The sequence below is a fragment of the Gadus macrocephalus genome, chromosome 5 (assembly GCF_031168955.1).
Source record: "Gadus macrocephalus chromosome 5, ASM3116895v1".
NCBI lineage: Eukaryota > Metazoa > Chordata > Actinopteri > Gadiformes > Gadidae > Gadus > Gadus macrocephalus.
In genome coordinates this window covers 8,331,533-8,344,076 of record NC_082386.1, presented here as the reverse complement: position 1 = coordinate 8,344,076, position 12,544 = coordinate 8,331,533, and the positions used below count along the sequence as shown (strand labels likewise).

Here is a 12,544-nt window from a genome sequence, read left to right as displayed (position 1 = left end):
CGATACAGCACAAAGACCCCTCGGCACGAAACCTAAAGGTGTTGACGTAGCTTATTTCCCCTTCTCCACCGCAGCGTGTGATTAAACGCACCGTATCTGGCCTTCACAGGGCCCCGTCAGGCATCAAGCTCACAGCGGGTGGTGCCTCCCAGTCATCACTTCGATGACTGGGAGTTTCTCCCCCTTCGGTCAGACGGACAAAGCTCATTACAAGTTTCTGCTCGGCCGTAGCCCCCGCAAGGTCGCCACGGCCTTGCTGATCTCCAGACTGGAGCGTCCAGATGGAATGCAGTCAGCGCGCCTCGCCTGCCTCACGCCGCGACCAGCCCAAGGACACAGACTTGAATGAAACGCTGTTTATTTTATTTCCTGTGCACCAATAAAATGGGGGCTTTGTTGGGGGTCGTTATTATGTGTACTTGTTACAGAAGTTGATTTTCTAGTGCTAAAAAGGATGATTTCTTTGTATAGCAAGAGCCTGGGCCGTTGTATAATGCAGCCAATGCTGAGTAGGAGCAGTTAGTGGAGGGATGGATGGTGTTTTCAGCCTGCATGCATGGCCTCTCACTGAAACAAAAAACGGGCTCGCCTCAAGTTTGACGCGGCGCTGAATGGAAAGGAGAACAAAAGAGACGACCGAAAGGATTCTTAGTATTTGCATCGATTGCGGTCGGGTACCTGAGTATATCTCTCTGCTCTTCAATTTCATCAGCCACCTCTTGATACCTGCAATGACGTAAGGAAGCCCGTCAACGTCACAACCACACGAAGCACCCCGGCCGTCTGTCTGACGCGTTGAGGTGGCCCCGCGGGGGAGAGTTGCACACACACTGTGCTATGATCGCCTCATGCTAAAATACGGCGTCATAAAACGTTGTGGCACTATCGCATGCAAAATCAAAAGCACAACATGCTCATATAAAGAAGAAGAAGCAACCCACTTGTACGAGTGACGAGTGGTAACTAGGCCGCCACCACCACGCCATTCCACCCATCCGCCCTTTCTATGAACCGAACGAATGGGCCTCCTGCCTCACTGCCTCAGCAGTCCTGTGGCTGTGGTTGGCCCCTCTGCTGGGCAGAAAGCAGCTCACTTACCTGTGTTCCTGTCTGGTATGATACAGCAATGCTTCTGCAGTATGCCTGGCAACACCTTGGAAGAGAGAGAACAAGCAGGAAGGAGAGAGATATTGAGACAGGGACAGAGAGAGAGAGACATGATGGAAGTGAAGAGACAATGAGAGGGAGCGAGGGACACACACAGTGGTAGAACGTGAGAGAGAGAGAGAGAGAGAGAGTGAGAGTCGGAGAAAGAGAAAAATTGAGACAAAGAGAGATTACAGAAGAAAGGGATCGGGGAGAAGCAAACAGAGAGAGAGAGAGAAAGAGAAAGACATTAACATTAGGGACAGCGTGACAGGAACAAAAATAAGCTGGAGCTCACGGGAGAGGCACTGAGCCAAGCAGTACGGCCCGCAACCACAGAGCAGCCGTCGGAAACACACACACACACACGCCCACACACACACGCCCACACACACACACACACACACGCCCACACCCACACCCACACACACACACATTTGTATCAAGCATATTAGCCTAAATCATCCAGCAGAGCACTTTCTCCTGCACCCTCGAGATGACTCAATGATGGTCTTGGTCCGGACATGAACGTGAGTGCAGCAGTGTGAGGGAGGTGAAGTGTTGAGCTACGTCTCTCAGATTGCAAAGCACTCACCCTGTGCGCGTGCACGTGTTTGTGCGTGGGCCGACTAACTTTTCATACTCCACACACACTGCGCCCCGCCGCTCCGACGGCGTGTGACCAGGGTTGTGTCGATGCGGCAGTAAAGTTCTACTTGGCAGAGGATCTGCTGTTAGCGGGGCATTTCAGGGGCTGCTCTCTAGTGCTCAATCAGTGGCCCAGGGTCTCCGCAGGGAAGTTGAGGGAGTGCGGGCAACAGCCAATAAGTGGCGCCGCCAAATCCCCCCCCGTTCGGAAATGATAATCATTAGCTAATGCACTAGTCATGGTACCGGGCGGCCGGGCGGCCGGTAGGGGATGTCCTCCCTGGAGACCGTGGAGCCAGGAGAGAGCCGTGCAGAGTGCGATGGCTGTGTGGGAGATAACATGACCTCATCTGACTCCTGATGTTGTTCCGATTTGCTCATTGCTCTTCCTGTAAACACGTTGCACGTTCAATGTTCCACAGGAAGTACGGTAATCGTCGAGATGGCTCCTGGATCGCTTCCAAACCTTGGTTGGACTACTGCCGCTCCAAGGATAATTCTTTACAGGTAACCACATGCACAAATGCAGGAGATTTCTGTGTCAAATAAGAGGCACCCTGGAAGCCTCACTAAAGAGGAAGGTGGAGAGGGAGGACCATGGGTACAGAGGTTGCTCAGTGGGTGCCATCTGCAGTCCGACCGATGCAGACTACATGGACCATTATAAGTTGAGGCAGCATCCATCCTGGCAGTCTACCGACAAACAGGCTAACCTATGGCAAACCAAGAGGATGTTGCTGACCCATCCCATGTTCAACACACTGAGGATCAGCTCCTCCCTCTGGAGGAGATTCAGAGTCACTTGTAGCAGATTAATTAAAATGCGTCAGGTTGGACACTGGAGGATGTTTGTTTTGTGCAGGTTTAGTATTTTTATTTGTTTTAACATTTTATGTTTATTCACTCCTGATTGTAGTTGCTTTTAGAAACCTTTCTTTTAGGAATGTATTTATTCACTTAAATCTTTGTTTGTTTTCTCTACGTGGAATTGGAGTGTTTGTGGAATCTTTTACGGCTGCAGCATTGGTGAAAGCCAGAGCATAATGTTAATCTTGAATAAACAGAATCAACGTTCTCCATTTCTCTCGCACACACACACACACACACACAGACACAAACACGCGCACACACACACACACACACACACAGACACACAGACACACACACACACAAACACACCTTCAAATTCACTGGACACACTCCCGTTTGCTTTGTTTGGCCCATTGACATTTTTACCTTCCCTCTGGTCTCCCTAGTTACTTTTAAACTCCTTATTTCAACAACATCTCATGAACTGATAAGGTATCTCTGATGCACATCATTTTAATTACAGCCTAGGGGGGTGGTATCAGGGTCACAAATTAACTGGGGCTCGGGTATTTCACTCCTGTTAATATGTTAATTAGCCGAACTCTGTATTTTACTCTGTTTCTGCAAAGAAGTGAAACATTAACATTATAATACATCCTAATATTTATTTCTAAACGATACATTGATAAAATTACCCTGGAAATTATCCAAAATGCCCCAGAAACATGCTACATGGCAGCAAAAAGAGTAATGGTTCAAAAACGGTATTTCCCCACCAGGTGTGTGTATAGGTTTTAAAAGGTGATCATCACCCTGGTATGTGTGTATAGGTTGAACAAAATTTGATCATTGGTTTATATGTTTGAGACAATGAATTCTCTGGTACCTGAAATCATGGTGACTAACCAAAAATTAGTAAAAAATGGTGATGATGGATGACGACTTGACAAGGGCATAAACATAAACATAGACATTCTGACAAGAATCCCTGAACAGCAACTAATCATCACAGTCTTTCCTTTATACACTTGATGGACTTGCACTTATTTACGAGGTCTCTCAAGGCCAGTAGCTTCTGAAGCGCTTGAATGAGTCAATAACTTCATGCTAACAGTGCAGCAAGCTGAAGGTCGAGTTAGTCATCATTAACAACACACCATAACCTTCATACCACTGAAGAAGAAATTAAGCTCTTGTTTGAACTAAACAACCTTCTGTCCTGGTGAATCATTACACAGTAATTTACCCGCATCATCGGCTCATCAGTGTGGCCCCGCCATGCGTCATTTCCTCCGGGTGTATTTGTCAATTGTTGTCAACTGAGGTGTACCCACCCAACGCCTACACAAAGCAAACATCCAGTCACTTTGGAACACAATGACCCGTGAAGAGCCGATAAGTGCTGGACCTGGAGCTGAGAGTGATGGAAAAAGTTTGGATTGACATTGCCAGGGCAGTTGCCTCATTGTGAGACAGGAGTTTGTCAAGAGAAAAAGGTCTCATAAAAACACACTACTTCGAATACGTTTATTGAATGTATTAAAAACTGATTTGGGGGACGCAAGTTTGGTATTTTAAGTGCATTGGTGAACTGGTCTGGGTTTGGTAATTTCAGGCACTATCTCGGAGGTAAGAATAAGAAGGGATAGATGTCCTCGTGTTTGGTTGGGAAACACTTACTCAGCGTCAGAGCGGTGAGCGATGAGGCGTATACACACACCGATGCTTTGATTAAATGAGACGGTTGGAAAAACATGACAGGTTAGATATTTAGTTCCCAGGGGAGTGGATTACAATTTTGGATGCAGGATTTGGGCTGCTTGCTGTCGCTAGCTTCAATAGGACAGAATCATTTAAGATTTGCCATTGAATCCATCAAATAAATCTTGTCCCACCTATACATCCACTATATATGACCTTGGGTGTCTTGAAAGGCGCCTCTAAATTAAATGTATTATTATTATTATTATATCAGTAAAATCCAAATTGAATCAGCTTTACAAAAACCACGAGCCAAGAATACATTTAAATCCCTAATAAGTGGCATAAGATCCCAGTCTGAGTTTTTAACTCTAGAAAGTGGTATCTATTAAACCTAATGAAATGACTTCCATGAGAGGGGTTGCTTAAGAGGGGATTCTCTGTGGACCGCCAGAACAATCTCCCAATCCTGTGACTGAGACTCCCAATCCATGCTAAACCGACACAGCGGATGGAAAGGCTCTATTTGGCACAAGCATTATTCCAAACCGACTGGTCGTTGGCTTACTTTGACCTGAGTGATATCAATGTAAGAGCATCTGGGGAGATGTGAGTGCATGGTCTTTGCTTCCTTTCCCATAATGCCTCGCTCAACTAACAGCTACAACCATCTACAACCCTCAATGAGGGTGGGCCTCATTAGGGGGAAATGAGACCGCAGGGCCTATGGGTTTTGAATAGACCTCAAATTAAGATAATGACTCCATTAGGAATGCCTCAATGTCGCCACAATGACGGTGTGCACATCTCTGTGTCAGATCACAACATTTTAATGATCGTTTAACACAAGATTTCCATGATTATTATGCATGGTGTGGCACAAACAGTAGAATAAACGATTCAACTAGCAAACACTGCATCATTAATATGTTTAACATTTCTACACTCAAGTGAAGTGGCCGTTTCTATCTTTCCATAGCGAGAAGGTTGAATTGATTACATTCAACTGAGGTGTTCTGTTCTTGGTCTGGTCTTAATGAAGCCTCAAACACTTTTACATCTTTATAAAACATCTATTGCTGGTTTACAACGCACCACAAGTCCTATTTTCTGATGTGTATAATATTGTCCTTAATAACTAATTGCAATTTCGTCACTGGCTGTTGGGTCAGGCCTCCTGCCATCTGTGCTTTTTTCCTACCGCCCACTCTTAACATCAAGAGGCGACATTCTGTAAACAGAACATTTCTAAATTGAATAAAATGAATCAACTGTATTATAATGATGATGATGTATAATAGGCTTTAATATTAATTGTGACAGCTAGCTAGACAGTAAGCAGCATGCTATGATACAATATGCCAAACTGGGAGAGCTAGGCTGACAATGCAAACTAAGACTATGACCAACTTTAACTAACCGTAACCAGGGTGCATTCTTAAAAACTTAATGGCAGGTTTCGGCTGCTGGATTTCAATCCGGTAACCCTTGCTTTTGGGGGAAAGTTTTTGCCAGACGACAGTCGGTGACCGCAAGGCGAAAACTTTGATGCATCGGCCATATCAGGACTCTGCTAGTAAACGGACCAAAACGGCCGTGTTAATAGTGGGTAACAGGCCGATTCCTCTGCGAGGCCACGCCCCAAGCCCCCCCAAAGTGCGTTCTGGATTTAAGAGGATGTTAGTGCCGCAGCAATGCGTGTCCACTTACTAAAGCCGATTTCAAGACATCGGAACATGGCAAAAATGTAATATGCAGTGATTCAGAGACAGAACCTCTGAGTTGTGGTCATATGGGAAGAACTTACTAATGTCTGATACTTTTGGTTGATGCTGCGGCAATAAATACTGGATTAAACCCCATTTGAACTGCTGCAGCAATATCTCTTTGTGACGTAGAAGTGTTTATAGAAAGGAGTTTAGCTGTGGCAAGGTGAAATACTACACAAAACAGTAAAATATGGCATTGGGAGCATTGTACACATCACAAATAGATGTTTTATTTTAATAAAGGCTCAAGCGTTTTAGGCTTTATTATTCCTTTAAAGATGTTCACCTACAACGTCACACAAAAACCCCCACAATAAAAGAATACAAATACTGCAGCCTCAAAAGTCGAAAAAAAAGGTCTCACAACCTTCTATTAGAACTAGGAGTGCGTAGTTTGACAGGAGAGATTCCAGCGGTCAGGCTGTGTAGTGGACTGTCCACCACAAACAAGTTTTAACTGACAAGAGGGAAAGATGGAATTAGAGAAGGGCGGGATAAGGAGAGAGGAGGATAAAAGATGCATCCCAAATGCACACCCATTAGTTAAAGTGAAACAGCAAATGGCACACAATAGTTGGGTAAGACACCCCCAGCCACCCGCCCACCCACTCACCCACACCCACACCCCCACACACACACACACACACACACACACACACTTCAGGCGTTGGGCAAAAAGGAATTGGAACTGATAACGGTTCTCTGAAATTGACTGCTTTGTCAGGGAGATTGCTTTTATCCAGCGCGGAGAAGGAAGCCCTATGTCGCGAGATGAGCGGTTGGCGAGTTCAGGCAACGGCCTTGCAAACAAACCGAGAGTTTGCGCAGCGCCTACCAACTGTGGCCCATTAACGTGCATCGCAACGCCTCGGCAGCAAAGGCTCCCCTGAACTGAATCAGTATTCATTGAAGTGGTTCTCATCATGGGAACTTCTAATGTATGTGCCAGACCCCGGTGGTGGTGGTGGTGTTGTTGTCCTCCAACCCCCACCCCCACCCCACTCCCTGGTGTAATGAGTTCACACGTCACACCATGTCCTGCTAGTTTAGCCCCTGCTCAGACCCCCCCTCTCCACGGTGGCCCCCCGGGGGCCTCAGCGCACTGCGTCTCATTTAACGCTTGGCTGCTGTTGTCTGTGGTCAGGGGGCTGGGGGGCAGTCGAGGGGAACCGGTCTCGTCCCTGTGAACTCCAGATACTAATACATGAAGTCACACACACAGACATTCACATGCTCAACACACGCACGCACGCACGCACGCACGCATGCACACACACACAGCCCAAATGTACAGGAATGTACAATTGCAAATATTTGTTCTCCATCGAACTTTAAGCACATTTATATTTCTGTGTTGCTGAAACACTTTGTTAGAATATAATATAACTAGCTATAGCTCCCTCCTGAATTTCACACAGACAACATACTAAAAGATTATAGAGGAAAGGGACAGGAATATATTGCAATTCTGTCTATATCGCGATTCAGAAAATACTGTGGTATGAAATTCAGGTCTTTCGTGTGGTTTTATGTTTTATATGTTTTAAGTGTAGGTTTTACTAGGTTCGGGTTCTACAGGTCTGTCGGAGTCCGTGGTTGAAGAAAACTGAACATTTGACACAGATTTACTATTGGAAAATGGTCTACAGCGCCCTCTATAGGACTGCATATACACCCCTGTATATACCCCCCCGCGCTGGATACAGACAATCAAATGAAGAGCAGAGAGTAGCTGTGAGTGGAGCTGTTTGGGGTTGCGCTGGCAGCCTCCAACGGTACACTGTGCAGCCCCTCTGATATATTATTGATTTATTTTTTGGCCCAGTCAGCTTTTCAAATACAATGGTGTGCACTGCAGACTGAATGGGAAATGAGTTGTAACATGCCCTGGCTGGAGCACTTGCCAAAGCAGCTGTTAAGGGGACAAACACAGCACAGTAAGGACATCGGACCTCCAGGGCAAACATACCAGGCAAACACAGGCAGTGAACCGTCGGGATTTATGGATTAGAAATGAGCCAATATTAGTTGTTTTTTGTATGCGTGTGTCGGCAGAGCGCAGGTGTGCCGTGCAATGCATTGCGGACTGAGAGGCCGTCGGTGCATCAGATCAGCACCATGGAGAGCAGCCATTAGTCACCTTAGAACACTCAAGTGGTGGTCAGCCTCTCAAACTCAGCCTGCTTTATTAACAGCACATATTAAAGGTGATGGACGACAGGATCATAAAGTAGGAAATAACCATCGTATATCAGGGAGAGATGTGTCCACTACACAGCCACTGACTATCTTAAAAAGCATATTGTGAAAAAGTATGTCAATGTACAATTCAAATTCATCAGCCGGGGGCATGTGTGTGTGTTTCATTAACAGAATACACTGTTCTCTAAACTGTCTTCTCTATTATTATGCAGTACATCAGTACATCAAAGCAAAATTCCCACAATCATAGTTAAGGCACCTTCTATAGAAAGGTGCCTTAACTATGATATGCAAAGTAATCAGAGAGGAGTCAGCTTGATTCCTTCCCCCCCCCTGCCCCCTCCTCGCCACTTTCTCGAGCGGATAGGAAGCCTTTTCGGTCTACTGCGCCAATCAAGCTCCCAGTCCATAAAATACACTTCCCACGGCAGAGACAAGGGCAGTTCTCTCACGCCTCTCTATTAATCTCTGTACTGAGTGTTCTCTGGCCGGCCCACCAGACTCGTCAGCCAGGGAACGGATCTTTATGTAGGAAAAGCACACACTGCCGCAATCCCATTTTACATCACTCGGAGGCCGTCGAATGTTGGGTTGGATGGCTGGAACGTGCACGCTATTAGAGCTTTAAGTGCTGGAACAATGGAGACAAGAAGAAATTAGGCTGCCTTGGATACAGAGCAGTCACTTCCAACAGGCTTCAGGAAACGAGGATGATCGAGGAACAAAGACAGAAAATGAGGAAAAATAAACAACACACTTTATGAGTGATTCCTTGAAGTGGTCTATTTTAGGGATACTGTATACCGAGGCTCTCTGGTTGTTGGTTTGACAAACGAGGAGATTAGAACAGGATTGGGCCCATTTCTCTGGGCTCTGGTAAGATTTCGAAAATACATCATGTACCGATGTGAGGTTTTTACACTGCTCATGCAGGTTCTCTGAGAATTCATATTTTTGCCAATGTGATTTCACCTCGACTCCCTTTCATGAGTCAGAGAAACAGGCCGCCAAAACATCTCTCTGTATACGTTTCATGGTAAAAACGTGACCCAACGTACTTCCAATAGTGCGGTGCTGTGATCAAAGCCCTCATATTAATGGCTGCGCAATTAGGAGTGAATAGAATGCCGCAGATGGAGGCAGCAGCTTGCTAATTGAGCCTGTAATGAGTCAGATTCAACCTGAGGCTAGGTGACAGCTAGCGCTGCTAATGCATAAGGCCGGAAGGAGACTGTGAAGTTCGCCTGCCGGAAGCATGAGCCCTACCTCAACTGATGAATGAATGAGCTGGGCAAACACTCTCTCCGATCTCACTACACCCAGCCCATACTCGCCTGTTCGAGCAAAGACACACACACAGACACACTCATCGAATGATTACATGCATAATAGACCAGCTCTATCTATCTGCTCAATTTCCTCCACAGGCCTTTGATGAAGGCAGATTATTGTAGAGGCGGGATGGTCTCGGAAAGTTAGATAAGTGTGAATGTCAGGGGCGAACAAAGATAGGAATAGCGGGCACCAAGCAAGAAGGTGTGTTACAGTGGAGGATAAGGGGGGAAATGAACGACCAGGAAGCATTAGAAACACATTTTATCTACACCATGCTTGATTTGTTTAAAAAGTGTGGGCCAGTCGGGATAGAAATAAAGCAAGTCTCCCAGAAAGAGGGGGGGTATGGAGGAGAGAGCAGAGGATAACATTTCACACTGCATGTGCAAAATACATCTTCACAGGTGTGGCGTTAGACAATATCTTTATCAAATTTAATGAAAAGCTACAACATGGCCGGATTTGTTATGTTATAATGAGGCAAAACCTAGAAAAAAAATCCATTTTAATTGTACCTACATTATCATCCAATAAAGACTTGGATTGATAGATGGTCTAGATTATAAGGTATCTAGTCAGACCGTAGTTGACTTCATGTTCAGTCATTATAACCAATGGCCAATAGGTCTATAAACTGTATACGGTTGTTGCTATAAAGCTATTAATAATAGGATAACAATCAAAATAAAATGACCATTAATCATCATACCTTATCCCCCAATATGAATCAGCATTTAAGCCTAAAACATATTTCTAAGCAAGGTTTATGGAGGATTGCATTGTGAGGAAGGGCCTTGTGCATGTGTAGGGTTTCGCTCTGCTCCTCTGCATCGCTGCTGTTTAATAAAGATGATTCAGGAAAGGCTGAACAAGCAGCAGCGCATCGTAGATGGCTGTGGGGACGCAGCGGCACTAGGACTGAATTCGATGAATTCTTGGACAAAGATGAAAGTTAACAGCAAGAGTAAATAAAAGTTAAGTGTTGGTTTGCTGACATGTCTATTGGCCAACTTACAAACAGGAAAGAAAACAAGACTTGTGTGTGCGTGTGTGTGTGTGACCATCCATCCTTGCGCAAGCGCAAAATGAGTTTCACAATAGCTGAGAAGTACTAAACTGGCCTAATTACTCCTTAAATTCTCACATTTATCAAGCAAAACCAACCCATCCTCAACCCATTGAAGATTAAAAAAAATATCACCATCTCGCAAGAATCCTTCACCATCATATGCGGTTTAATACGCCATCTGCTTAGAGGCTGCGGGTAGGCGTGTGGCATCGCTTTAGGCCGAGAAAGAGTATGTTGCCTGCAGGGTTGCAGGGGTGACAGGAATGGCACACCAACCTGTCACCGGCCAACATACAATTGTTTTGCCTCCAGACCGGTGTGGCCTTTTGACTTTGTGAGATGTTTAGGCAATGCAATCTGATCCTAGATCTGATCCTGTTGGATACATGGGAATTGCAAAGGCAAAATACGAGTCAAATATGATCCAATCGTTATTAATCATTTGATCTTGTTATCAACTAGGAATATAATATAGGTTTAGTAGGGTAAAAGCCACCGGAAAGACAATGTGATTTGTAAAGAAAAAAGGTAAAGAATGCCCATCCAGGAAAGATGGGAAGGAATTTGAAATCACGCTGGACTTCTATTCTATTCTATTATTATCTGTTATACGAACAGATGGTATACACAATTTAAAATTTGAAGATACATGAAACTGGAACACGAACACTCACAAACTCACTGACCCAAAAAGCACTTCTTCACCTTAATTTGACCAACTTTCCACATAAAACAGCTCAAATCATTAATGATTTGTCCGTTCTATTCCTAAACCCTGGCAGGGCCCCAGTGCACCATTGACTCAACTCAATATGTAAATAATATATTGACCAAGCTGTTGCTGCCATAGACGAAAATAAAACTGACCTAATGTTAATATTACAGGAACAGGAAGTCACTTCACCCTACATTACATTCTCTGAAAGGTGTCCATTGTGACGCTGCCTTGCGATTACTAAGCCCAACCGCCAGCCTGCTACGGCTCATCTCAAAGCACCTACATAATAAATGAACAGGAAATCCTGGGCACTAAACAAAGTCCCATGCCTAGAAAATGCAGTTTTCATGTTTGGTTTTCTGTACTGCAGCAAGCACTCTCTGATCCAGAGTCACGATGAAGGCACTAGAAAACTCACCCACGCAGCTGGTAGTCATTTAAGAAAATGACGGTCTCTCTCAGTGACAGAGACTAAAAATAGGCCTTTTATGGTATTATTGGCTTTATTCTTCAAGATTACGTCTAGGAGGATACAGGCACAAGCTAGAGATGTTTTGGAGGGAGGAGGGGGGTGGAGCGTTTGTGTCTGTGTTTATGTGCAAAAGGAGGGAGAGGGGGTGTTTGAGTGTGTGTGTGTTGGTTTTTCTGGGGGGGGGGGGGGGGGCACAGAAATAACTAAATGTAGCTTTTCAGGCATCACAATGAAAGTTATATATTTTTAGCCCCTCTAGAATTTTGATGTTCCACCATGTGAAAGCTGGCAGCTGACACTTTGTCATTCAGTGTGCGCTTTGGAGAGCTGTGTGTTTGTGGGTGAAGCAGCTAGGCGTTTTATTTCACACAACTTCCATTCTGCTTTTTGTTTATACTCAATCAGAACCACTAAGGGATGATATCAACACTTCATATTGCCATTGACAATGGGACAACGGCAATGACAAGTGTTTTGCACAACCACACTAATCAGCCCAGATACGCATATATAATCATGCATCATCCCAAACAAAAACAACAAGCCTGATTGCTGTGCAGTGTTAATCAACCCCTCACAGGAACAGACTCACAGCTTAATTAATCAACAAACTCTAATTATCGGCCTTATAGGATTTGTGTTGTTCATATGTGTCATCAACCAAGGAGATGACT

At 44.9% G+C, this 12,544-nt stretch overlaps 1 protein-coding gene across 1 annotated transcript in view; it reads right to left on the bottom strand.

The window, feature by feature from the left end:
• LOC132457924 (disks large-associated protein 2-like) overlaps nt 1-12,544 on the bottom strand; it is a 109,562-nt gene that overhangs the window by 96,207 nt on the left and 811 nt on the right. Inside the window, 1 exon segment of the mRNA XM_060052327.1 lies at nt 1,099-1,153. Within this exon segment, the coding sequence (XP_059908310.1) occupies nt 1,099-1,153 (55 nt within the window).